The sequence below is a fragment of the Megalops cyprinoides genome, chromosome 7 (genome assembly GCF_013368585.1).
Source record: "Megalops cyprinoides isolate fMegCyp1 chromosome 7, fMegCyp1.pri, whole genome shotgun sequence".
Lineage (NCBI taxonomy): Eukaryota > Metazoa > Chordata > Actinopteri > Elopiformes > Megalopidae > Megalops > Megalops cyprinoides.
Genome location: NC_050589.1, coordinates 19,319,304 through 19,344,111, shown reverse-complemented (window position 1 = coordinate 19,344,111; position 24,808 = coordinate 19,319,304). Strand labels below are relative to the sequence as shown.

Below are 24,808 nucleotides of genomic sequence, written 5' to 3'. Positions count from 1 at the left end.
AGAGCCAGAAAGGATGGGAGGCCGCACTGTTACATGTAAAGAACTCTATTTAATATTAGGCCATTGAGGAAGATCCAATAATGCTGCCTGTCCTTGGAGATTTCATTTTGCAGCTGCCTCCCAGGACAGGCTGAATAAAGCAAAAACAGTTGATGTAGAAGGGTTTAGGCAGAGTTTTTCTTCTCATTGTTCCCACAGTTTGGATTTTTGTTCAAGTCCTCAGCAAGTAAAAGGAAACATCTTGGTTTTTCTGCCCGCCTGTGTGTGCTTGTGTGTGTGCGTGTGTGTGCGCAGTCTCCTCAGTACAGCTCAGGGAGCTATGACTCGGTAAAGACGGAGATGTGTCCAGAGGACCTGACCGTGAGCCGGGTGCAGGTGGCGGACGACGACGACGATGACCACGATGACCATGACGACAGCGACAAGATGAATGACACAGAGGGCGTGGACCCTGAGAGGCTAAAAGCCTTCAATGTAAGAGTCCAGCAGCAACAGTGGCCTCTCATGTCCTCTCGGACAGGAAAGGTCTAGAGGGTGTTCCTATAATTATAAGGACAAATAAGATATGCAGATTAGAGATACATTACCAAGTTTCTCTTTCTCTCCTCCTGCCTTCTTCATACTTACATTCTTTCTGTCTCACGCTCTCTTGCCTTCTTTCTCTCTCCCATTCTGTCCCTCCCTACCACTCTCTCTGTCTCTTTCTGTCTTTCCCTCACTTTACCCCTCACTCACTGTCTTTCTTATACTTTCCATTTCTCTCTCTTCCCCCCCGTTTTTCTCCTATTTTATATTTCCTTCTTTTACTCTTTCCCACTTTCTCTCTCCAAACCCTTCTTCCCTCTGCTTTACTCCCCTTGACCTCTTCTTCCTTCTTTCTGTTCTAATTCCACTTTCCTTCACTCCCTCTGAATCTTTCTGACTTTCACACCTCCCTCCCCCTCTCCTGCTTTTTTCCTACCTCCTTTCTTTCTCTCACTCCCACTCCCTCTCTCATTACTGTCTCCCCTCGTCTCTCCCTCTCTCTCCCCCGCTCTCCCTCCCTCGCTGTCCTCCTCCCCTCCTGCGTACAGATGTTCGTGAGGCTGTTTGTGGATGAGAATCTGGACCGCATGGTACCCATCTCCAAGCAGCCCAAGGAGAAGATCCAGGCCATCATCGAGTCCTGCAGCCGCCAGTTCCCAGAGTTCCAGGAGCGCGCTCGCAAGCGCATACGCACCTACCTCAAGTCCTGCCGCCGCATGAAGAAGAATGGCATGGAGGTACAGAGCCGGGAGCGCCCACACTCATGACATCACCCCATTGTGCGGACAGTCACAGAGCAGAGTCTGTCTTGCTGTGATAACGCTTACAGATATTAAACGTGTGATCTTAGTTGCAGTAATTGTCTTCTCTTCGTGTACGTTTGTGGACCTAGGGGAGGGTGGATGACCTTGAGCAAATGGAGAAACAAAAGCTACATGACATAAATGCTTTGTGATCCATGTATTTAAATTAATTATTCTAAATAAAAATGATGTCAGGGTAGGTTATTGCTAATTGGCTGTGAAATCCTAGTTAACACCTGATTGAACTATTTGTAGGGTGTAATTAAGCTGGCTTGAAAAAGCCAACTTACTGTTCTTCCTATAATTGAGTTGGCTTGGAAAAGGCAAGTTAATGTTCTTAATATTTCTTCTTCTTCCATCCAGTTGTCCAAGTTTATAACTCCTCCAGCTTTCAGCTACACTTACCAAACTTGGTCAATACCTTGCTTGGGCTTATGCTTGTGCAATACCATTGCATGTGCGTGTGTCAATACCTACAATATTTTTGGATTTTACACTAAAAAATTCTCATTGACAAACATAGGTTTGTATGTTTAGAATATGAATACTGTAACACATGCTATGTTGTCACAATGCACCTGCCACAGTGGCGACAGATACAGATAAAGCAAAGCTTATAACTACCAGCTACTACCATGCTAAGCTTTGCTAGCTTACCTTTCTAGTTAAAGTTTGCTGTCGTACTTGGATAAAGAAAGAATCCAGTTTAAAGTAAATAGTGTATAGAAATATTGTGAATTCAAAATGTTTAGCATATCACCCCACTACAATATTTTTTCCCCTGAATTTTGGTGACCCAGCTGTAGTGTTTATTTAGAAAGGTATGCCAGAATTATAATATTTTGTGTTGGTTTGCGGACTTGCACAGCAAAAGGACTGCAGGTATTTTGTGAAGTGTTCAGCTGCATAATGCTGCATGGGGCTGTAGCTGGGCTGTAGGAGACTGCACACGGCATCACATCCAGTCTAAAGCTGCATTCTGCAACAATACTCTACTGAGCGTTCCTAATCCTACCTGTAAATTCACAGGAGGATGTTGAATGTTCATTGCTGTGCCCTTGTGGCAAGCTCATAATTACACAGAGACAGCGAAGCCATGTTAATGACCCTGGAGAGCAGAGGAAATTGTTTTGCCTGTCAGGCATTTTCTTACTGTAGTCATTCCTGCCGCTAGTTTCTTAAAATCATTATGATGTCTTAAAATCCTGTTGTCATTATGAGCACTGTCTCTGAACAGTTTCACAAGGCACCACTGATAGCTGACAACATGCACACGGTCTCTTACCGAACATCTCAACACTGAAGGCCGTCACTGACTGAATTATCCTCTACCAACACCTACAGAAAGAAGGCACTTAAATATGGAGCACTCTTGCCCATTGAACCCTGTTTGCCTGCAGTGGTCTCACTCTTCACTGAAGACTCTGTGTGAGATGTGTGCCTCTCTCATGCTCTCTCCTGCCAGACGCGGCCCACGCCCCCACACCTCACCTCCGCCATGGCTGAGAACATCCTGGCGGCCGCCTGCGAGAGCGAGACACGCAAGGCCGCCAAGAGAATGCGCCTGGATGTCTACCAGGCTCACGTAAGGCACCGTGTGTGTGTGTGTGTGTGTGTGTGTGCATGTGTGTGTAGGTGTGGGAGAATGCACGTGTGTATGTGTGTGTATGTGTGGTGTGGCTGTGTCTATACGTGCATGTGTGTGTGTGTGTGTGTGTGTGTGTGTGTGTGTGTGTGTGCGTTCATGTGTGTGTGTGAGTTTGCAGGTTTGTCTTTCACATTCTTGTCAGTTGAAATACATTTATGCTCTGTAATTTACCCCAATAACAGCATTTTGCCAACCATTCAACAAAATAGTAATAAGCAGTAATGTCACATATAAAGTGTATAACATCAAATACATAATGTTGTAGAATGCAGATTTTATGCAGGGTAAGTGAAATACTCTGCTGAAACCTGCAGCGCCATTACCTTCCCCCTGTAATCAGCTGTGAGGAGAGCAGTTTGCACGGCAGTGTGCGAGTCTGACCCTTCCCTCCCTCCTCCCAGGATGAGCAGATTGCACTGGACAAGCCGAGCTCCCGAGAGCCGGCCACCCTGGCGCACTCTGCGTACTCCTTGGCCACCACGGCCTACCCCCAGGACCAGCTCTACATCAACGGTGGGCTCAACTACAGTTACCGTGGTTACGGAGGCCTAGGCGCCAGTATGCAACACCCTGTCTCCCTGACAACCGGCACTGCGCAGAGCAACGGTGATTGCATGTTTCTTTATTTGGCGAGCAAAGTAACGGCAAGCGAGAGAACCGGGCTTCCCAAACTCAGTCCTGATCCCTGCCTGTGCATGTGGCGTTTGGTCCCAGCCAGGTTCTTCAAGAACTTGTATTTAATCAGTTTAACATCTTCGATTTAAACAGAATGCAGGTTGGCCGGTTACCATTCGCTTTGTCCCTGAGCTCTTTGTTTTCCATGGACGGGTGTGTAATCCTATTATTCAGGTGTCCACACTTTCTGCATGTAAGACTATAGAGTAATTCTCTCTCTTGAGCAATCAATCGATGAATTAATCAATCATTGTAAATAGAGTGTAACTGCATTGTTTCAGTGCACATTACAGAAAATGAAAGAATTGGTTGTCTAAAAATCAGATCCAACTGAATCATGGGTCTTTGAAGAAATATCAAATATAAGCTCCTTTTAGCAACCTTATTTATTTCTGATATATTGTGGCCTTAAAGGACAGATAATTTGGAAATTGATAATAGACTAAAGATCCGTTAGCAGCCTGTTGCTGTTAAAGAATCACAATTTTGCAATTATGATAGGAAAAAAAGGAAGTGAATAGAGAGCACAGACAGACCTGAATTTGGGAGTCCTTGGTGTAGAACCTCAGTTAGGAACACTTTGGAAATGGAGGTTGCTCCTAACTCTGAAATGCCCTTACATGTGAAATACACAAAATAGCTTTTATTTGATAAATTGTCTGTAGCTGGTTGTTGTTCAGTAGACAGATGAGGCCAACAGCTTTTGGATTTACTTTAGCAGATATTTAAATTGATTGTTTTTTCACTCTTGCTTATGATTGAACAGTTCCATAAGGGGTCAGTTTGGTCAGTTCCCGACTCCTTTCTCCAAAGATTAGGTGTTCAAATATCTGGGGGTCTACTGTATATTGTAAAGGAAATTTCTGTGTGTGTGTGTGTGTGTTAGGTATATTGATAAAATCTAAATTGCTTCAAACCAACCAGCAAAGTTGTACCATTACTAACAATAGTTTATTTCAGTTCTAAAAATAATTTTCACTGCATACACCTACATTGCCTTGAATACAGTGTACTTTATCAGCAGCAGTTGGCTTGGTTGGTTCTGTGGGGAACTGCAATGCGTAAATGTGTGAAATGATTGATGCCATTATTCTCCTGAGAGAAGTTCCCATTGCGTGTTATTACACTGAAAGCAAAGGAACATAATTTCGTTACTACAACATGCTGCTTTCTTATGGGGCTATTATGTTGTTCAGAAACTGAGGTGTAAAAAGTCTAATTTCAGGCAAACAGAGCTGAATTCAATGCTGTCACAAATTAACAAACCAGTGAATTTGTTTTTAGCTAGCAGTACAAATGTACATGGTGAACACTCTCAATTATGGTACCATACATATCTCTCTGCATTCCATAAAACCACGACAGCTTTTTCCATTAAAGCTGTCGTGGTTTTATTTCAGCAAAATGAAGTATGTATGCTTATGCAAGGGATTCATATTAGCTGCAGCTAAAAGAAACTAGATGATGTCATGGCCCATTGATTGGCATGCAGATTTCCAAATATTATCATTTTAACCTTAATCCAGCTTGTACAGATTTTAATTTTACTGTAAGCATCATTGTAAGTAAGAGTTCATTTTTCAGATGCCACTTAGAGATTACCCTGGAAATATGTGAAAAACCCTTAGTATAAAGGGACAGGGAGGTTTCCATTTAGTATTTGTATATATTTGGTCCTAAAACTAGTTAGAAAATGTGCTGTGTGTTTAAATATTGTTTCAGTGCATAGAAGACACAGACTGAATGCGTTGCGAAGACTGTAACTGACACACACTCACGACTTCTTACGATGTCTATATCTATATTTCTTTTCTGCATCTACATTCTGTGATTTCTCCCTCCAGGGCCAACTGACCTCAGCATGAAGTCTCTGGCATCAAACTCCTCGTCGTCTAGCTCCAACAGCCACGGGCGGGGCGGGGGCGGCGGAGGCACCTCGGCACAGCTCAGCCCCACCGAGATCACCGCGGTCCGGCAGCTCATCGCCGGCTACCGCGAGTCAGCCGCCTTCCTGCTGCGCTCGGCGGACGAGCTGGAGAGCCTGATCCTGCAGCAGAACTGAGCTGTGCAGCCTCCTCGATCTCTCCCGCTACATTCCGTCCCCCCCCCCACCCCCCCAGGACCGCCATTCCCGTCCTCTTCACCCTCCTCTTCCTCCCCCCCGCTCCCCCCGAAATCCCCCTGTCCCACTCTTTGATGTTCGTTTGGAGAGCGGAAAAAAAAAGCACCGCGGCCAAAGGACTTCGCTGTTTTCGCTACGGCGGGAGCACACAGAGGAAGACCGCGTTTCTCCATTACTGTAAAAAAAAAAAAAATCAATAAAAAGATCAAAGAGAAAGAGGAGGAGCGGAGATGAATCTACCTAAAGGAGCCGAGAGGGAGCTGGAGGATGCTGCCGAACTGGACTGGGCTGGGCTGTGATGGGAGAGGTCGCTCCTCCTCCCACTCTCTCTGTCTCTCTCTCTCTTTCTCGATGTTCTAAAGTGCACAGCGCTAGTGAGATTAAACAGTCCCCTACACCAACTCCCCCTCCCCGTCCCTTCCCAACGCCTCCCTCCCCCCCCCAAAAAAACACAGACTCTCCTTAATTTCCAACTAAATCTGTTTCCTTAATGACATTTTTTAACTTAAGTTAATTTGTTTGTTTTAAAGGCCATTGAATTGAATTTTGTTTGTTCCTAAGCTACTGAAGAGGGTGTGACTTATCTGAAAGATAGCACTAACTATATGAAGACACTTTGAACAGAGGCTAAGGAGATGACAGTAAAGAAAGAATGAAAGAAGAGACAAAACTCTTGCTCGCTGTAAATAAGCGCTCTCTGTGTTCTGAAGCACTTTCCCCTCATACAAACCTCACCTCCCCATTGAGTAATAAAGACTTTCCCACTGGGAATAACACTTAACTTATGCATATGGAAACGCCATTTTTTTCACATGGAAATACCTCAGATCAACTCACTGTCCCTGTATACCTGCTTTACCCCAGCTGGTGATAGAAAGCAAGAGTTAACGACTTCTTACCTGATATTTTCAATGTTTTAAAAAGCCCAACACAAAAGCAGCTTGACGAAGATTTAAAAAAAACATTGTTTCTGTTGTTCAAGTTCTCTCTTAAAAAAGTCTTGTTTGTTCAGATTATATATGTATATATTCAAACAGTAGACAACAACGACAGAAATACATTGATGCTATAACAGTATGAATACATCAGTTGAAGGGCTGGGTGTTAAGAAAGTGTTTTCTGTAGGAGGTTGACCTCCCTACTGATAATTGAAACTTTCCAGGTCTCTGTGCTCACTGTATCTCAAGTGACACGGTGCCTTCCCCGATCCCACAAGGCCAAATTGCACCCCAAACCCCCGGTCCCCCGTCCCAGAAAAAACACTCTGTGTCACCTTGTCCTTATTGGGGTCTCCCTCTCCCTCTCCGCTCCCGTCCTCATCTTGTCCTCAGTTCAGTTTATTCTGGATTTATGGGGAAGATACTGTACATTTTTGTGTTCTGACTCTGAGATGGCCATTAACCCACGTTGCTGCTATGGACTGGACTGTTGCCACAGACCTGTAACCTCAAGCCAGGACGCCAGCCTCCGGCTCAACCAGAGCACCTCAGTTGCGCAAAAATGCAAAATGGACAAGAAAATGGAACTAAAAAAGAATCATCCCAGGCTTTTGTTTCTCACTGCTTTGCACTCTGGTTTATCTTGCCTTTGTTGTTGTTGTTTTGAAAGCTGTGCTGAGAATTGTCATTTCCTTTATATTCTTTTTTTTTGTCTGGGGCTTCAATATCCGCCCTGCTCTGAATCTAATCCACAAGCTCTTCATGTAGCCATACTCTGGGGTTGACCTGGGCCTCCCCTTCACCTGCGCATTCCCGCTCTGGGTTTTGCCTCAACCTCTTTCTCATCTGCGCAGACACACTCTAGTTTGGCCTGAACCTCTTTCATTTGCGCAGTCACACTCTAGTTTGGCCTTAGCCTCTCTCTTATCTGCACAGTCACACTCTGGGGTTGGCCTGGGCCTCCATTTCATCTGCCCAGTCACACTGTAGTTTTGACTGGGCCTCTCTCTAATCCGCACAGTCACTCTCTGGGGTTTGCCTGGGCCTGTCTTTTATATGTGCAGTCACACAGGAGGTGGCCTGGCCTTCTGCTTTGTGCGTGGTCACCCTGGGGTTTCTCCAGCTCTTTCTGTCATCTGCGCAGTTACACCCCAGGCTTCTCTTTGACTCCACAGGTGAAGTTTTTGTCTTTGAAAGATAGAAAAGAGTATATGTTGCTCTAAAAGGCAGACTCGTAGGGCTCACATTAGTGTCACTGTAATTTGCTCCCTTTTGCACACTGAAGCAGCAGATCTGTGATGGGAGACTGTTTCAGGGCCCAATCTTGCACTGGTGAGGGATGTCCTACTGTAATGAGCAAGAGTATTGCAATGCAGTTGATAATCATAGCATTCCTGGTCACTGGCAACATACTATTAACCAAGATAGGCTACAGAACCTTAACGAAATGTGGAGGTTTGTTAGTAATCATCTTGACTACTGACAACTTGAAAAAGCCCTAGTGTGAATAAAAGCCATTTTGGGGGATTCTGCAAATGGCAAGGTAATGAATGGGGCCTCAGTGCTGTGTGTAGGAGAGCTGTGAGACGGGCCACGGAAAGATGTCCGCCCCCAACCTCTGGCTCTAGACTAGAAGCACCACAAGTCGCAGTCACCACCTCTGTCTTGCAGATATGTGCAATTCTAAACCTCCACTTTGAATTCAGCTTGATGTGTTATGTAAAAAATATCTATTTAAAAAAAAAGCCTGGACAGACGTAGAGTCTGAGTCCATAGATGGAACGAGAGCAAACTACTGACTGAAGATGCTGTTGCTACTGACTCATACTCAAAGAAATATGCAAAATGACCAGTCGGAGGCTAAATCTCACTGTGTTTTGTTGTTGCTGTGATTCAATCTGGAATGAACAGACTCACCTGAGTAAGCCTTTTAGCATGGCCGTGGTTTTGTTGGACCATTCCCCCTCTCTCTCTCTTTCTCTCTCTCTCTCTCTTTTGCTGGCTCGGCTCTTGGTGCACGCTGCCACAGCAATGCATCATGGGAAGTGTGAGGTGGGAAGGCATGTGTGGGGAAAAGGGTGGACTCATACATTTTCCTGGATTCATTCTAATTCATCAAAAGTACCACTAATTGATATGAACGGGTACTCTGGTGGAGGAAACCATCTCCTTCACTAGCCTTTTATACTGCCTTCTTATTACTGTACACAAGGCCTCTGAGACACGCTTGGAGCTCAACTCCTGCTTACAAGAGGGGGTTCCTGGTGGAAGTGTATTTACTGTATATCCTTAAATAAGCTCAGATTGGCATTTCCCTGTCATTCAGGCTGACTACATTCCTAGGCAACTGTCTCTCGTTTTCCTCTCTCACTGTAACGTTGTCCTCTGTCCCTGTTATATGTCCTGCCAAATGAGATGGTCGCGTCAGGGGAGACAGCGATTCCTCTTTAGCCAGTTTGTACCTCTCCAGCTCCGCGCTACTGTGCTCCTGGGTGCACTGGAGCAACGGACGATTCCCACGCTTTAAAACCAACTGTGTTTAGCACTGCTGAATCATCCAACCTCACGCATCACAAAGCTCTGCTATGGTTAAAAAAAAAAGGATTGTGATAGATATGCATCTGTAAAATGGAAAAGGGACACTGAAAAGGTATCTGTGGAAAGACGATTATACATTACACAGTATACAGGCTGTTGCAAAAGTAGCCCCCTTCAAACCCCGCTCCCTGGTGTCTGCTTTTCTGTTTCTCATCAACTTTAAGAAAACAAATTGTAAAAAAAAAAAAAAAAAAACTAGGCAAAAGACAATCTTGGAAAGGTGTAATTTGTTCACTCTTTGATTTCAATTCCTTTTCTGTGTGCAGCTATTGTATACAGTGCGTCTTGGAGACCACAGAGTATTTTAGCCATAATCAGAGCATTCTTACTGGACTTCTGACTCTTCGGGATCGGTAGAGCACTCATACCTGCTCGCCGTTTACACATTTTTATCTGATTTCTATTTTTATTATTATTGCTATTATTTTATATATTTTTTGTAGTGCAAGTAAGTGGTCTTTTCAGAAATATTTTGTACAATACCAATGTCACAAGAGAAGTTACTCTGTCAGCCTAAACATTCCAAACAAGGATGTCGACACATTTAGCAACCAACCTGACCGGCACGAATTAGAGACTTGCCCTTTACCCAACATGCAGGTTTAGCATTTTCCTAAGACTGAGAGGGCCTGTTGCAGCAGGACAAACATTTGTGCTCAGACCACACATTGTAGAGGGCTGTGGGTTCTGAGCGTGGTCAAGGACAGACGGTCCCTACCCTCATCCCTTCAACTCTGGTGACAGTTGGCTGCTTGTGTGAAAATAATCAAGCACACAAGCGCAGCCCCTGGCTCCGAGAGGCCATTCCACAGGACTACGGGCCACCCATACAGGTGCGCTGCCGGTCAGAGTTCTTGCTAATGAACACATACTTTAATTATCTGCTTTGGTCAGATGTATAGCTCAGCAAAAAAAGGAAAAGAAAAAAAAAAGAAAAAAATTACCTATCTTTTTATTTTTCTATTGGGGCAGTGTACAGCTACGGTCTAATCAAAATGGTTCCGACCATTGTCTGTTTCATTTTATGATTTGGTGGTGCTTTAGATTCTTCTGTTTCTGTTTTAGGTTTTTCTTCTTTACCTACCAGGAGCTGATGGTCTTATCCCAGTTTCTGTTTGTTCCTAATACCAATGTGAAACTGTATTTTTTCCTTCTGATTTTGGACTCAGTGGAAGTGTGATGTTTACATGTACAGATTTTTTGCGATTCTTTTTGTTGTTTTGTTTGATTATGTTTCTTCTCCTTCCCTCCCACCCTACCCCTGTTATAATTTAATCTCATACATTGTACATTGAGTGGAAATGGGACCAAGTCTAAAAAAGGTGCGGTTCATTTACACAGATGAAGAAATGGTGTGTTTGAAATGTGGTAGAGCTGTGTCCTTGACTTCTGACAATTACTCTTCTAGCCAGTGAAACTCTCACAAACCAGCGGCCTCACACAAAGTGAACCTCTGGTATAACCACTAGCCCTTATGTGAGAATTAGTCCTCGTCAGTGAATCATAAGCCATTTACTGTACATTCCCCAAAAAGGGTTCACTAGATTTAAAAAAATGGCAGAAAAAACCTCAGGTAAAGGACCAGTTTTTAAAATACATCTTGCTGAATAAAAACCCATTTCCCTCTTTGATACCACATAAATTATATCAAATAATTATTCTTTTTTATATTTATTGTGTTATATATAACAGTGGATACTTTTTTCCAGTACATGTGGCTAAATATTTTAATTCTTTAGAAAAGTGTTGATAAATATATATGTGAAGCAACAAAAAGATTGAAAAAGGAGAAAAAAAAATCCATTTCTGTTTGTTTAATGCGAAACAGCATGGGCAGTTATCTTTTACCTTACATATCACTTTGATTTACGAAATACCAATGATTTCAAATGAAGCTTTCTTCAGTGTGATGTCACTGCTAAGGTAAAATGTTGGTTTCCAAACATAACATTGTGACTCTTTTCTCCCAAGCTGTAAGTCACAAAGCTAAATATACTAATAAAACAGTGTGCTATATATCAAACAGAACCAGGAATATATTGTCATTTGTCTTGTTAAATACACTTAAGGTTTTGTTCTCTCAATACATTAATGAATGTGCCATTGTCTAACATTACTGTCCATGTTAAATGTAGCTGTATTACTGTATAACAGTACTACTATAGCATCATTGTGTAAGGTACAAAATTGCTATTTCAACAGAGAGAACAGTTCTGTTGTAGAATCAAGTTTCTATGTTTTTACATTTTACAGATTTTTGTGTTTTTCCATGTTCATGTTTCAAGGTTACACACACACACACACACACACACACACACCCTCTACAATATACAATAGATCCCCAGAAATGATAGTTATATTGTTCAGAAATATTTTATTTTATTTTATTCCACAAAACACAAGGGTCCCATTTTTCACACCTTGAAGTAGGCCTAATCTTTCAAAGGAAACTCAGCAACAACATACAAAACTCTACCCTATGCTTTTTAGAAGCTTCCAGAACTATATAGAGGCCTCCAAAGGTTTCCTGTTTCCTGGGATATAAAACAATACATTAAAACCAAGTACCACACAAAAGAAATACATTATCAGCATAAAGCATCATGGTTGAGGACAAAGAGCCCTCTGAGAGATAAAGCCAAAAGGTCACTGACCCTCACAAATTGTGATATCTATAAAATAATTTACAAAACGTTGACTTCATGTGGGTTAATTCACTTATTCTTGCATTTATAATTTATCTTTGTGTCTGGCATATTTGGTTTCCACATAAAATTCGTAGTGTGGCATCTTAAATGCGGTTGTTCTGCTATCTAAAATTTTGACTAAACTTTGCCTCGCCATAGCACATATATGGTAAGGATTCAGGCACAAAATGGCTACTGTACATAAAGGTAGGCGGGTGGCAATGCGTTACCTTCTCCCTGCGAAGCGATTATGGCACTATACAAACACAAGTCATTCATTAATCCTAGTTACATCACAACATATCGTCCTTAATCTTTGGTTCAAAATATTATGGTTAGAAATGTTCAGGTAGTGCCTAAATAGACAGTAACCGGTGGTATTTAGTCAGGTGCGAGGTGGAAAACGTATCATAACTCGCATAGTTACACCACTGCTATCTAGTGGAGACTGGAGGGAAATATCGATTTTATTTAACTTGAACTCAATTAAATGTACTAGCTGTACTTCGCATTCTATAAACGAGTCGCCTCTAAAGTATAGGGTAGCCTACTGTGTACATGTATTTCATAAGTTAAATGATAACGAAACCATAAAATACATCAGACTGACATGGGATAATACATGAGGTAGGGTCTGTATCTAACTCAAAAGTCACAATGTAACGTCATATACTAGGACTATCACGCTACATAGCTACTCAAATTTGTTCACCAAAAAAGTTGACAGGTTTGTAAATATTAAAGGTAGGACATTTGATATAACTTGTTCACAAAGAACTACCAGTCCGTATGACACGGTCTTGTCCAATACGACTATAGAAATAAATGACAGCTATCACCAATACTGATCTGTGAAACCAATGAATGAGTCAGGAACTCCGTTGTTCTAATGCGTTTTCAAAATTTAATGAAAATAAGTGTTAACTGTTAACTTTTCTCTTTTGGTTACCTAAATCAGACCTGTAACCAACAACATGTCGTTTCCGCATTCTCCCAGCTCTCACAGTTTTGTATCCATGATCCATCTTAACACAGAACCGGTTTCACCTGATTGTCAACCCCGCTGTTTTAGGAAGTGCAGCTACTGCATTATCTGTAAGGGGGGAAAGCATACGCACGTCTTAGGCGTTTCACGTATTTGTGTACAATCGGAAATTGGAAATTTACACATCGGCTTGCTTTCCCCCCAGCAAGGAACTATTCTGGCTTCCACGAGTAGCTCGTGTGAGCCCGAGAAATCGGCTTGGGATGGAGGACTGTTGTCGAAAATGCATGCCGTGTTTGAGTAGACTATGGAACTGGATATGGCCAGAATTCCACTACCCAGCGATCACACGACCCGCAGAAATCCGCACCGTTTCAGGTGATATCCATATCCCAGCTCCGAAGAGGAAGCCGGCGCAGCTGTATGCGGCTCTGTTCGATTTCGAAGCCAGGAGCGAGGAGGAACTGAGTGTGAGAGAGGGTGACAAATTGTCGGTCATTGAAAAGCGGGGAGATTATGTACTTGCCAAAAAACTCACTGGTTCTCTTGAGTCCGGTCTGGTCCCGGCTAATTACGTGACAGTGCTACGAGATGAATTTGCGAATCACAAGTAAGTAGCCTACACGCGCACTTTTCCATATTGTTTGGTTTACCGTCAAAACTAAGAGGACCTATGGGAATTAACCGCACTTTTCTCTGTGGCTCATATTGCCTTGTTTGATGATTGTGTTTTTATTATGAATGATTGTAGCCAAATAAACTTTTACGTTTACATTCATTCATTTACATTCTTTTAGGATTTGTAAAGCGACAGATCAATCTGTCAATGATTCAACGAAAATCTTCACTTTACAATAACGCGAAATCGAAAGGAGTAACCTATGTAGAAGGGACAGATTCAATGGGGGTATAATTTCCCAAAGTATCATTTTAATAGCTAGTCCCATTTGTAGTCCTACCAAGCTGTTAGGTGAGATTGCTTTAAGAGTAAGGTTAATGCAACTAAGTAGTCTAAATTTGCTACATGTTTTAGAAGTTGACTGGCTGTGTTTGGGAGTAGCCTATTTAACGAATCACATAACAGATATTGTGATAATTCTGTCAAGACAGATTTTAAACGGAGGTCTGTTCCTTTTTTTCTTTTTAATTAAATGTTTCATTTGCCTGAAACGCTGTTTAACAATCGCATTGGTATGTAAGTTTGCATTTTGCAGTCCAAGGCTGTCAGAGTGCTGACAGTGCTGCATCCCCCATATCCTCCCTCCCGTGTAGTTCTGCATCATAAAGTAAGGGAACGTTGTGTTATTAACATTCTGTATTGTGTAGTTCTCGGTTTAAGTGTTTATTTTTAAACGACGTTTGATGTTTCAAAACGCTTACATTATTTACGATCAGGCCACATGGATATCTTGCAGAGCTGAGTTCAGTACAGCTCTGAATGAACCATGATCGGTCCCACCCGCAGCTGAAAGTTTCAGTGAAACTTGATTTCGTGGAGCACTGCCAAACAAGCTCACACTCCCTGTCAGAAAGCAGTGTTGTTTCGCCCAGTGTGCTGAGTACAGCTGACGAGGTGTGTCTTTCCTGTCACGTACAAAATATGTTTATTCATTGTCCACACGTGCCACATAATCACTGCGAATTATTTACATTTATATTTACATTTACATTTATTTATTTAGCAGACACTTTTATCCAAAGCGACGTACAAAAGTGCATACAGTAAGTAGGCCTATAGCGACAGTACGGGGACAGGATGTGTACAGTTCCACAATGAGACAGTAGTTTTCAGCTGAGAACAAAGTAAGGCGATTGTGTGGTAGGTCAGTTCAGGTAGAGTCTGAAGAGATGTGTCTTCAGACTACGTCTCAAGGATTGGAGTGATGGAGCTGTCCGTAGCGGGACAGGGAGCTCGTTCCACTACTGGGGAGCGATGGAGGAGAAATGTCGTTGCCTTGCAGAGCGAGAACCTCCCACTCTGTCTGTGCGAGGACTCTCAAGACGTCCAGTTGCTGCTGAGCGTAGGGGCCGGGCAGGTGTGTAGGGCTGGATGAGGTCTTGGAGATAGGTTAGGGCTGTCCTGTTGACTGCAGGGAAGGCGAGAGTCAGCGTTTTGAATCTGATCCTGGAAGGAAGCCAGTGGAGGGATTTAAGCAGGGGAGTAACATGGGAGAATTTGGGGAGGTTGAAGATTAGTCAGGCAGCTGTGTTCTGAATGAGCTGCAGAGGCTGGTTGGTGCAGGCTGGGAGGCCTGCGAGGAGAGCGTTGCAGTAGTCCGGGCGAGAGAGCACTGTAGCCTGGACAAGGAGCTGCGTGGCTTATATAATTATATGTAATTATATTCAGAAATAAAACCCAACGTCTCTTCTGGAATACAGAGAGGACACTGGTCCTCTCCCTTTAAAATGTTATAAGAGGACAACTGGCGATTCCAAAATACATCAATGGGAAAAGAGCACTAAAGCATTAAATATCTACATATTCAACTGCCAGACCGACGGCCTGTTATCTTGGTTGGATGTGGTCACTTTGGCCTGCATTATGTTGAAGCAATACGCTCTGTTCCAGGTCATTTGGGCTGAGTTTAGCGATTGTATAAATCACTGAGGCGGGCAGATATTTCTCATTGCAATCATGTGTCTGTGAACTGATGGATGTGCAGTGTCTGCATTTAACTGCCCTTGTGTTTCATCTCAAGGTGGTATTATGGGAACATCAACAGGCAGAAGGCTGAGAAGCTGCTGCTGGCATCTCAGAACACCAGCGGCTCCTTCCTGGTGCGCATAAGTGAGAGTCACAGTGATGAGTACACTATCTCAGGTGAGCCCCCTTTTGGTCTCTCCTGCTTCCTTTGGAGTCGTCCATCTCTCGGATGAGTCCACGTGCTGAGTCATTGCTGTATGTCTCTCTGGGTCTGGATTGTACTGTAGGTCTGTTTGTGTTGAATCCATGTGCTGTGTCATCTAAAATTAGGGTAACCTGTAAAGCCATGGTCCTGGTGTTTCATATTGATTCTGCACATTGTTAAAGCATAAATATGGTTTGAACAATCATTCACTGATCAAATGTTTTCCCCAAGTTTTGGATTGGGGAAAGAGGCGGTTACTCATACAGCTATTTTACATGGTTGAGCCACTAGGAGGCAGGATAGGCACAGTTAGGCACAGCGCTCAGAGTCATGACTGACCATTGAAACTTTCAGTTTCATCTTAACCCTCATCTCGATAAAATTTTTCATGTGCCTCAGTGGTGGAATCTTAAGTGCTTTCATGGCAAAGTGCTTTATTGTGGCGGTAGCTGTGAGTTTGCTGGATTGGAGTGCTGAGATGGTGGACTACAGCCAGCCCACCCAGTGTATCCATGTGTGTGTGTCACCAACAGTCAGAGTATACTGCATATTTTCCCTAGGCTACACTCACACTTATGCTAATACTGCGTGGTGCCTTAGACAGATGTATATAATTTGTGTTACAGTCAGGAATGAAGGCAGGGTCTTCCATTTCCGAATCCAACGCTCATCCATTGGGGCCTGGTATGTGTCTGAGAAAATATCATTCGCTACCCTGGAAGAGCTGGTCAACTACTATCAGAGAAACTTCAAGAGCCTGGGAGTGCCCCTTGGCCAGCCATGTGCACAGCCGGTAAGTTCAGCCCCACCCCTGAGCCTCCCCACTCACACTCTCTCCCATTTCTGCTGTCAGAATCAGGGCTGCTGCTTTTGATCAGTAAATCGCGTAGATTCGTCACTGTGTTCCTTACATATTTGTCAGTTAGCATTTCATTATATAATCATATTAATTGAAAATTTATATTCAAGACGGTCATTACCAATAAACACATTTTTCCTTTAGATAACATATGGTTAGCCTTCGAAATCAGCTCAGGGATAGCTCACAGATCTGACATGAAAATACTACACAACACCATGGATGTTATACAATGGATGTAGCCTTCGAACACAGTGGGACATCGTGATAACTTTGACCTGGATTATGATACAGAGCTCCGCAGTAACATTACATCACAGGGATTCTGCAGGGCCGTTGGCAATAAACGGTTGCTTTGTCATCAAAAATTAATCATTTAATTACCGAGGCCCAAAAACCGCATTAAGTGAACATTTTCTTGACTGAGAGCCGTACTCAGAATTCACGAGGCGTAGCTTCCAAGCAAGCGCATTCCTTCAGTGGGATTTCATTTGATTTTCGGGACAGATGCGGTCGCTCTGATTAGTTTTTGTGTTACTGATGACAGTAATCATGCTGTTTGTCCCTGGGCCAGCCGTCACCTGCGATCATATTTTTTTCTCTTCCTTTTTAGGGGAGACACTGAAGCTGAATCAGAAACATGAAAAGCACAACAGTGAAATAAAGCACTGCTATCTGCAGGAGTAGCATAGCTGGTTCAGTACTTTTTATACCCTTTGTAGCTATATTTTCATTATAAGAGATGTGATTTCACCTAGGCATGTCTTACTAATTTAAAAAATTATATATTGTGATGAATCTTAGATCGAATCACATTCCACTTTTAAACTTATGCACTTTAACTGTAGATCATGGCAAAAGGGAAACTCAGACCAAGTGTAAAGCAGGTCTTAGTCCTGTAGATTCATGTCTTAGTTCTCAGTCTTCCTATTTCAATGGAAAAAGTAGCAAGCACATTAGAGGGGGCACTGTAGTAGTAGAAAATAGATTCATTTCATTGGAAGAGTTCTTTCTAAATTTGCACTAATATACCAAATGATATGCAGTTTTCACATTTTAAATGTGTCATGTCTGTTCTTATTTCAATTTCACACTGTTATTCTTTCACTGATTGCTTTTAACCACAAAAAATAATCAGTGATACATTTCCCATTGTTTATGCAGCCTGTTGTAGCACTTTTTGTATTTTTACTGAGTCATTTGCAAGTTCAAATGTGAAGAATAAACTTGCAGAATAAATTTGTCTCCTTTTTGCTTTTCAGCAACCAATTCCAAATAATCTGCCACTTTATATGCACCACACATGCAAACACACACACACCCCACACATACTTACATGCCACATCCACACACAATTGCAATGGCTTGTGTAGTTGCACTTAATTATTTGTACATGTAATAATGACACAATAATTCAATTTCTGTGGGTCTTGTGTTTTGTGTTTTGGTTTTGTTTTTAGCATAAGGTCTTTGATGGTATTTTGTGACTTCTGTCATTTACAACAGTTCTCTGTTGTCACTGATTCCATTCATAGGAATTCATAGCCATTTAATTTATCTTCTCTTGCCCAAAAAACCCTCATAAAATTAACAACCCATTGAACAGCCAATGATAGTCAATCTGTCATAGATATAGTAAGTGTATAATAAACTATAACTATGTCCACCCTACTTTATCATCAAGTGATCGTTTTGATCGCAACAAAAAGATGCCAGCGTGAGTGTCTTTGGAGTATGCATCAGTCCATAAAAGTAGTGTTAGTATGTTCTTTGTGCCAAATGCTTTTCAGACACAAACAACAGACTCTAGCTCTGTATTTTGATCTGGGTGTATTTCAAAGGCAGCTATTGTCTTCAGCTGTTGATGGTGGCGGTGGCGTTTTTCCAGTGGTCTAACATGCCTTATGGTGTAATTTGATTACTTTTGTGAGCAAATGGGCTATCAGTCAAGTTATCAGTCAATCTTGTAATTTGAATTCATTTTTGAGCCACAAATATATTGTACATAAAAAGTGTGTCAATGCTGAAATAAAAAAATGATGCCTTTCAGTTTTGATTTCAGTAACCTCATAGGGTCAAACTAGGCAGCTCTCTGTAAGGATATCCTTAGAAGCTGTCTTGCTGTGTAGAGAGTGGGGAGCAGGCTGCTTTGTTCTCCTCACTTTCTTTGTCTATGGCTTTCTGTCCTGCTCTGCCTGCTTGCCTCTCACTGGAACGAACTCATATATCACTGTAATTAAGTGAAATTACTACTGTGAACATCCACGTCTGTGAAAAAAACAAAAGTAAAACTAGAGTAAATGCACAGGAACCAAAGTGATTGTGGTATGGATTTTTCCCCTCAGCTGAGAAGTACATGAAGGCAATGAGGACAGCCATGCAGAATAACTGCCATAGTTGTTGGGTCTCTCCCTTCTGCCTACGGCCCGTTTGGCTCTGCAACCATTACAGCAGCCCTGTTGTGGGTCTAGCAATTCAGCCCATTTCTGAGGTCATGAGATTAAAACCGACTGACCATTGTGTCCACTGGACACATCAAACAGAGCCATAAACTTCGAGTAACAACTAATTACAAATGTCATTCATCTCACCCATTTGCCATGCGCTGAAAGATTTTTTTTGCACCCATTTTGTTTTGACATTAATCTCATATGGGGTCGATGGCAGCAATCAAACTCCTCAAAATAGAACTAGACATCAAGCCTATTGTTGCTAGCAGCCATTTTGTGAAATATTTATACTATATCTATACTATATCTTCTGTGACTAATCAACTCTTTGTAGCTCAGCTTACACACCTTTGTTGATGCCTGTTTGTTTAGTAGTGAAGTGACTTTACTGATATTTTACAAAGCAAACATTTTAAAACTTTAGAGATTGAGGGGGTGCTGCTTCCCCAGAGAAAATTCTGATGGTTCATTTTAGTGCAACTGCAGTTTAAAAATAATATAATATATAATTTAGAAATGGTCCTATGAATGCACATGTTCCTTAAGCATTCCTTTGCCTCAGTTCATAACCAGCTTCCTGATTTCTACAGAGAGAGCTGTTTGACATGGAGCCGTGGGAGCGGCCACGGGAGGAGTTCAGCTTGCAAAAAAAGCTGGGAGAAGGGCACTTTGGAGAGGTGTGGGAGGCCCTCTGGACCACCAATAATCAAAAGGTGGCTATAAAGATGCTGAAGCAAGGTAAGGTCTGTTCATTGTCTTGGCAGGTGTAACCCCAACATTGTAGAAAGAATGGGTGACTCCAGTCATTCAGGTGCTGAAAGGGCTCTTGCAGACAATTATTTACTTAGAGAGCCACCTCTACTGATTATCTCAAGCATGACAAGCATGGTCCTATGGACTGTCTGATGTAGATACGTCATTAATGCACAGCTCTCACAGGCCTGCTACTTGTCCGTCAGGTCGCAGCCTGCATTGCAGTTATCACCTGTAGTACTGCACAGTTACTTATTTATGACCATTTGTCAGATGTACTGTTATTGTAACAGATGCTGTTTGCTTCAGGGTTAAAATGTGAGGTATGTAGGTCTGAGACAATTACGCTGGTTGAAAAGTGTTATCTCTGAATACCTGGCAAGGTCTGGCATTGTTATCATGTAGAGAAGCTGTCAATAGCACCATGGACTCAAATTTCCTTGTTTTTGTCATGAAACCAGAAGTGAAAGCATGCAAAGTTTATTAATACTTTTGTGGTATGAAAAATGCAAGCCCATCATGGCAATCCCTGAACTGTATTACTTTAGATTGTTAGTCGTAGGTTTAGGTTTATTTTTTGCTTTTTAGCAATTTATTGTTGTATTTTTGTAATTTTGTCCAAATTAAGAACTCATTGAAGGTAACATTATATACGTGCAGAAGTCCATCATGAAAACTATCACCAACACATACTGTTGCCCTACAGTGTAAGTAGGGAAATGTGTGTACCATGTACAGTGCCAGATTGGCATTGTCTCTAGTAGGGAAGTGAGGGAGAGATAAGATGCATTCTGGGCCTCTCAGACTGGCCTTATATCCTATCTATGTGTAGCCTACATGAATAGAAATACTCTCATTTAATTTGAAGTGAGAATTGTTATGGGGCTTGTGTCCTGCCACGTAACAGCCTTTGACATAAATTCAGTAATGTGGTACCCAGAAACAGAAGTGAGTTCTTTGCTTTGAGTGAGATCATGGCATTGCTGTAAACCTCCCTCAAGCGAGCTTTCATGCCACTCTGCCAATGCAAACCGCACCTTCGCATGCCCTTTCTCAGCTGTCACTGACAGCTGGTGCCCAGCGAATAACCATGGCGAGGGTGTTTAAGGAACTTGTGCTCTCTGTACTATTATGGTACATACATTGTTCCTGTTTTCAAGCTATGATTGCACATTCTTCAATTTCATCTATTCCCAGCAGACACAGCATGCGTTTAAGCAATCTCCTGGGGGTTCCAATAAGACACAACTGTCATGTCTCTCAATCTCTCTATTCTTTTATTAGTGTTGCTGAGCCAATGATGTACTGCCACATAGCCAGGCCTTTCCCAGTGCAACAGTTAGAATAACCTGGATATTAAAATCCAGTAGGCCAGTATAAGCCCTAGCCCTCAATCTTAGATACAGACATATTCAAGAGAGCAGCATTAAGCGTATTAGAATATATTAGTGCAAGTATATTAGTATTATAACTCTTTAAAAGACAGAATATAGCCTAGAATACATAGTATCCTAGGTATTTCTGTGTGCTAGGACTACTCATGATGACAAACATCGGTGAAAGGTGATGATGTGAAAAGGTGACCTCTGAACTGTGTCCCCACCCCCTGCAGAGGACACCAAGCAAGATGAGTTTGTGAAAGAGGTCCAGGCTCTGAAAAGCCTCCACCACCCCAAGTTAATTCAGTTGCTGGCCCTGTGTTCCAAGGGCGAACCCGTCTACATCGTCACCGAGCTCATGTCCAGGGGCAGCCTGAAGGCCTACCTGGGCTGTAAGTGTCCTCATCATGGCAACTGCAGTTTAGATTTCCTTTTAAAGGGGATCTCAGTCTCTCTGGTGGTGAATTTGTAAATACTATGGTATGGCCTACACTCTTGTGTGAGCACCCACTGTCCTACTCTCTCTTTATTGCTGTGACATAACTGACAGTTTGAGCAAACAGATTTGTGCAACAAGCATTGCAGAACATATCCTCATTATGTCATATCTGTCCTGTGTGTTAGAGAGAAGTAGCATCATGATTATCTTGCCTTGATTGAATGAAATGGATTTTGTACCATACTGCATGGTCTTTGTAAGCGATTAGACCTTCCAGGGGAAAAAAAAATTATATATGAGTTGATGATATATAATATATATGAGTTGGACAGACGTTCCTGGAGAGTCCCTGCAATTCTATGCAAAATTCACGTCTTCATTTTGAATGATGCCTTTACAGTTTTTTTTTTTTCCAAACAAATACAAACACAGAAGGAAGAAATATGCATAGACATATGTAACTATGCCCGTTGAGCAGCAAAATATCAATATTTATCTGTTCCAGCTCCTGAAGGACAAGTGCTGACCTCAGCCCACCTAATCTACATGGCCAGCCAGGTGGCCGAGGGCATGGCATACCTGGAGGACAGAAACATTGTACACAGGGACCTCGCTGCCCGTAACATCCTTGTTGGTGATGACCTTGTGTGTAAAGTGGCTGACTTCGGGCTTGCTCGAATCATAAGGGTAATCTTGACAAAGTTCAGAGCTCAGTCAAGCTCAGACTTCAGACTTTGGCTGTAAAGCAATATATGTAGATGTGGTATGTGCGATAACTTGCATCCCCCATGCCTCCTCCTTCTATAGGATAATGTATACACAGCCAGCAAGGCCACTAAGATCCCCGTGAGATGGACGGCACCTGAGGCAGCCCTACATCAGCGTTTCTCTGTAAAGTCTGACGTCTGGTCCTTTGGGGTGCTGCTTTACGAGATGATGTCACGGGGGAAGATGCCCTATGATGGTATGTATGTGTGCTCCCTAAACAAGCTCCGACCAACAGTAAAGAAACACACTGAAGTCATCTAATGTATCTACCCATTGCAGTGATTATCTCTACCATGTGCATCACCACATATATTCTGTCAGAGTATTCATACTGGTGGGCCTTAATTCAGTACAGGCCCAACAGTCTTATAATTAACAGCAGTTTAAATATCTTACATTTTTACATTTACAAATATATCACTTAGCTTATCCAGAGTGACATACAAGGTGAGTAGCAACATTTAACAAAACATTTACATTGTTGACATTAATTAGATGCTCTTATCCACAGTGATTCAAGAAGTCAAACAGAAAGGGCATCCAGCAAAATGACACAAAGCATTACACAAACAACCATCATACACACACAAACAAGTGTCAATGTCAAACACACATGGCTGAGACCACAAATGCTAACACATTATACCTGACAGGAGTGTACCATTCCAACACAATACCACCACATTCTCAGGACCTCCCTGGGTTAGTAGCACTTAGTTAATTATGTTAGTGTAAAAAACAGTAAAAATACTCCTTCGGTGGCCTCACTAGATGGCCTCCCACTTCCCTTGTTCTTGTACAGCCAAGTCTTAGAGTCAAGACTGCCACACACCCATAAGTACCTTATTCAGATAATGAGCGGTTGGCCAGCTAATTGAAGAGAAAATTCATCCTGGGAACTAACCAAGGCAAAACAAACACCCGATTCAGGGCCTAACAAATACTAAACAATAACAAATATATGATTACCTGCAGTGCTAAGCAACATAGTGTTAAACACAACACAGTTTAAGCCATAGCACATTCTAAAATGTAGTACTTAGCACTGCTTTTCACTGTGTAGAATTTCACAGGGCACAACAGAATTAGAGTACCTTGCTCAAAAGTATACAGATACCAGTTATCTAACCACCAGGCCACTATGCTCCTCAACTGTTAAACAGCTTTCAGAGAAAACTAGAAGCTTTTCAGAAACTGGATTATGGTATCGGGGGGTCTGCGTAGTATCTTTTAATGTCTGTTCATGTTCTGTGCGTTGGGTGAGGATTCTCACCAATGGCGTGAGTGTGGCCCAGTTAACAGTCCTTTGTCGGACAGGTAAGAGTAACAAAGAGGTGCTGGAGATCCTGACGTCTGGGTTCCGGCTACCCTGTCCGGGAAGGTGCCCTCCAAATATCTACAACATCATGATGGAGTGCTGGCATGCAGAGAGCGCAAAGCGTCCCTCTTTCCACGCCCTCCACGCACAGCTGGACAGCATCTATGCCAAGATCTACTTCAAGACCATCGAGGTGTAGGGGGGGGGGGGTGAAGAAACCCCTGACTGCACTGAAGCACTGCGCAGCTGATAAGGACTGCTACTTAGTTTTTTTTTTTCTTGCTGCCATTTTGGCTTGCAACTATATTGTCCGAATGTCACATTTTTGTTTTGTTTTTATTGAGGGTATGTGCAATAATGATCTTCAGATGTTGACCATGAGCTCAGTGATCAAGTGTGAAAAGGGGGAGCAGAGCTGATCCATTGTTACATGTCACTAAGGTTCAGCCCACCCTGTCTCACATGGTGGCGTTGCAGTTCACAGAGTGCCTATGTTTACAGATTCTTTTCTTGCCCACCCTGTCTCACAGTGTACTGTATAGATCCGTGGCAGACCGAGAGTGACGGAAAATGATTATCATGAGGGAGGTGCTGGGTATGCAGGACATCCAAAAATGCTGTGCTGCCAAATGGCAGCTCTTCTAGACTACAAATAAACAGACTATGCACAGAAACATCCAGAATGTATAGTATGAGACATGAGATTTATGACATGAAAGAGGTGGCCTGTACTATCAGATCCTGTTCATATTATTGTGTCTTTGCTCTACTTTTGTAAAAGTATACAATTACAAAAGATGTGCCCCCAAAACAGTACATGAAGACAAGCCCACAATATAATCCCTTATATATGTGATTGGTGGGCTACTCAGTAATGTGCCATTGGAATTATGAGAATAAAGTTTTATTTTAAATTAAGATACTTGTGCTGTAATTAACCAGAATTCCATTAAATTCCAGTTACAACTGGAGAGAGCCCATATAATGATGATGTATTTTTGCTTTGTCTAAA

General features: G+C 42.3%; 2 protein-coding genes across 4 annotated transcripts in view; both read left to right on the top strand.

The window, feature by feature from the left end:
• Nucleotides 1–5,813, top strand: part of nol4lb (nucleolar protein 4-like b) — an 89,720-nt gene extending 83,907 nt beyond the window's left edge. For all 3 annotated transcript variants that reach the window (XM_036534213.1, XM_036534214.1, XM_036534215.1), the window contains 5 exons: nt 295–474; nt 1,074–1,262; nt 2,794–2,913; nt 3,378–3,582; nt 5,496–5,813. In XM_036534213.1, the coding sequence (XP_036390106.1) occupies nt 295–474; nt 1,074–1,262; nt 2,794–2,913; nt 3,378–3,582; nt 5,496–5,713 (912 nt within the window). In that variant the 3' untranslated portion in view covers nt 5,714–5,813. The remainder of the gene's footprint in view (nt 1–294; nt 475–1,073; nt 1,263–2,793; nt 2,914–3,377; nt 3,583–5,495) is intronic.
• A 7,285-nt stretch (nt 5,814–13,098) lies between these two features.
• On the top strand, nt 13,099–24,769 carry zgc:194282 (tyrosine-protein kinase Srms). The gene is made up of 8 exons (XM_036534217.1): nt 13,099–13,591; nt 15,681–15,802; nt 16,457–16,623; nt 19,730–19,877; nt 21,505–21,663; nt 22,216–22,397; nt 22,518–22,674; nt 23,796–24,769. Exons 1-8 carry the CDS (start codon nt 13,245–13,247, stop codon nt 23,993–23,995), a joined length of 1,482 nt encoding a protein of 493 aa, XP_036390110.1. The 5' UTR covers nt 13,099–13,244; the 3' UTR covers nt 23,996–24,769.
• Nucleotides 24,770–24,808: the final 39 nt, after the last annotated feature.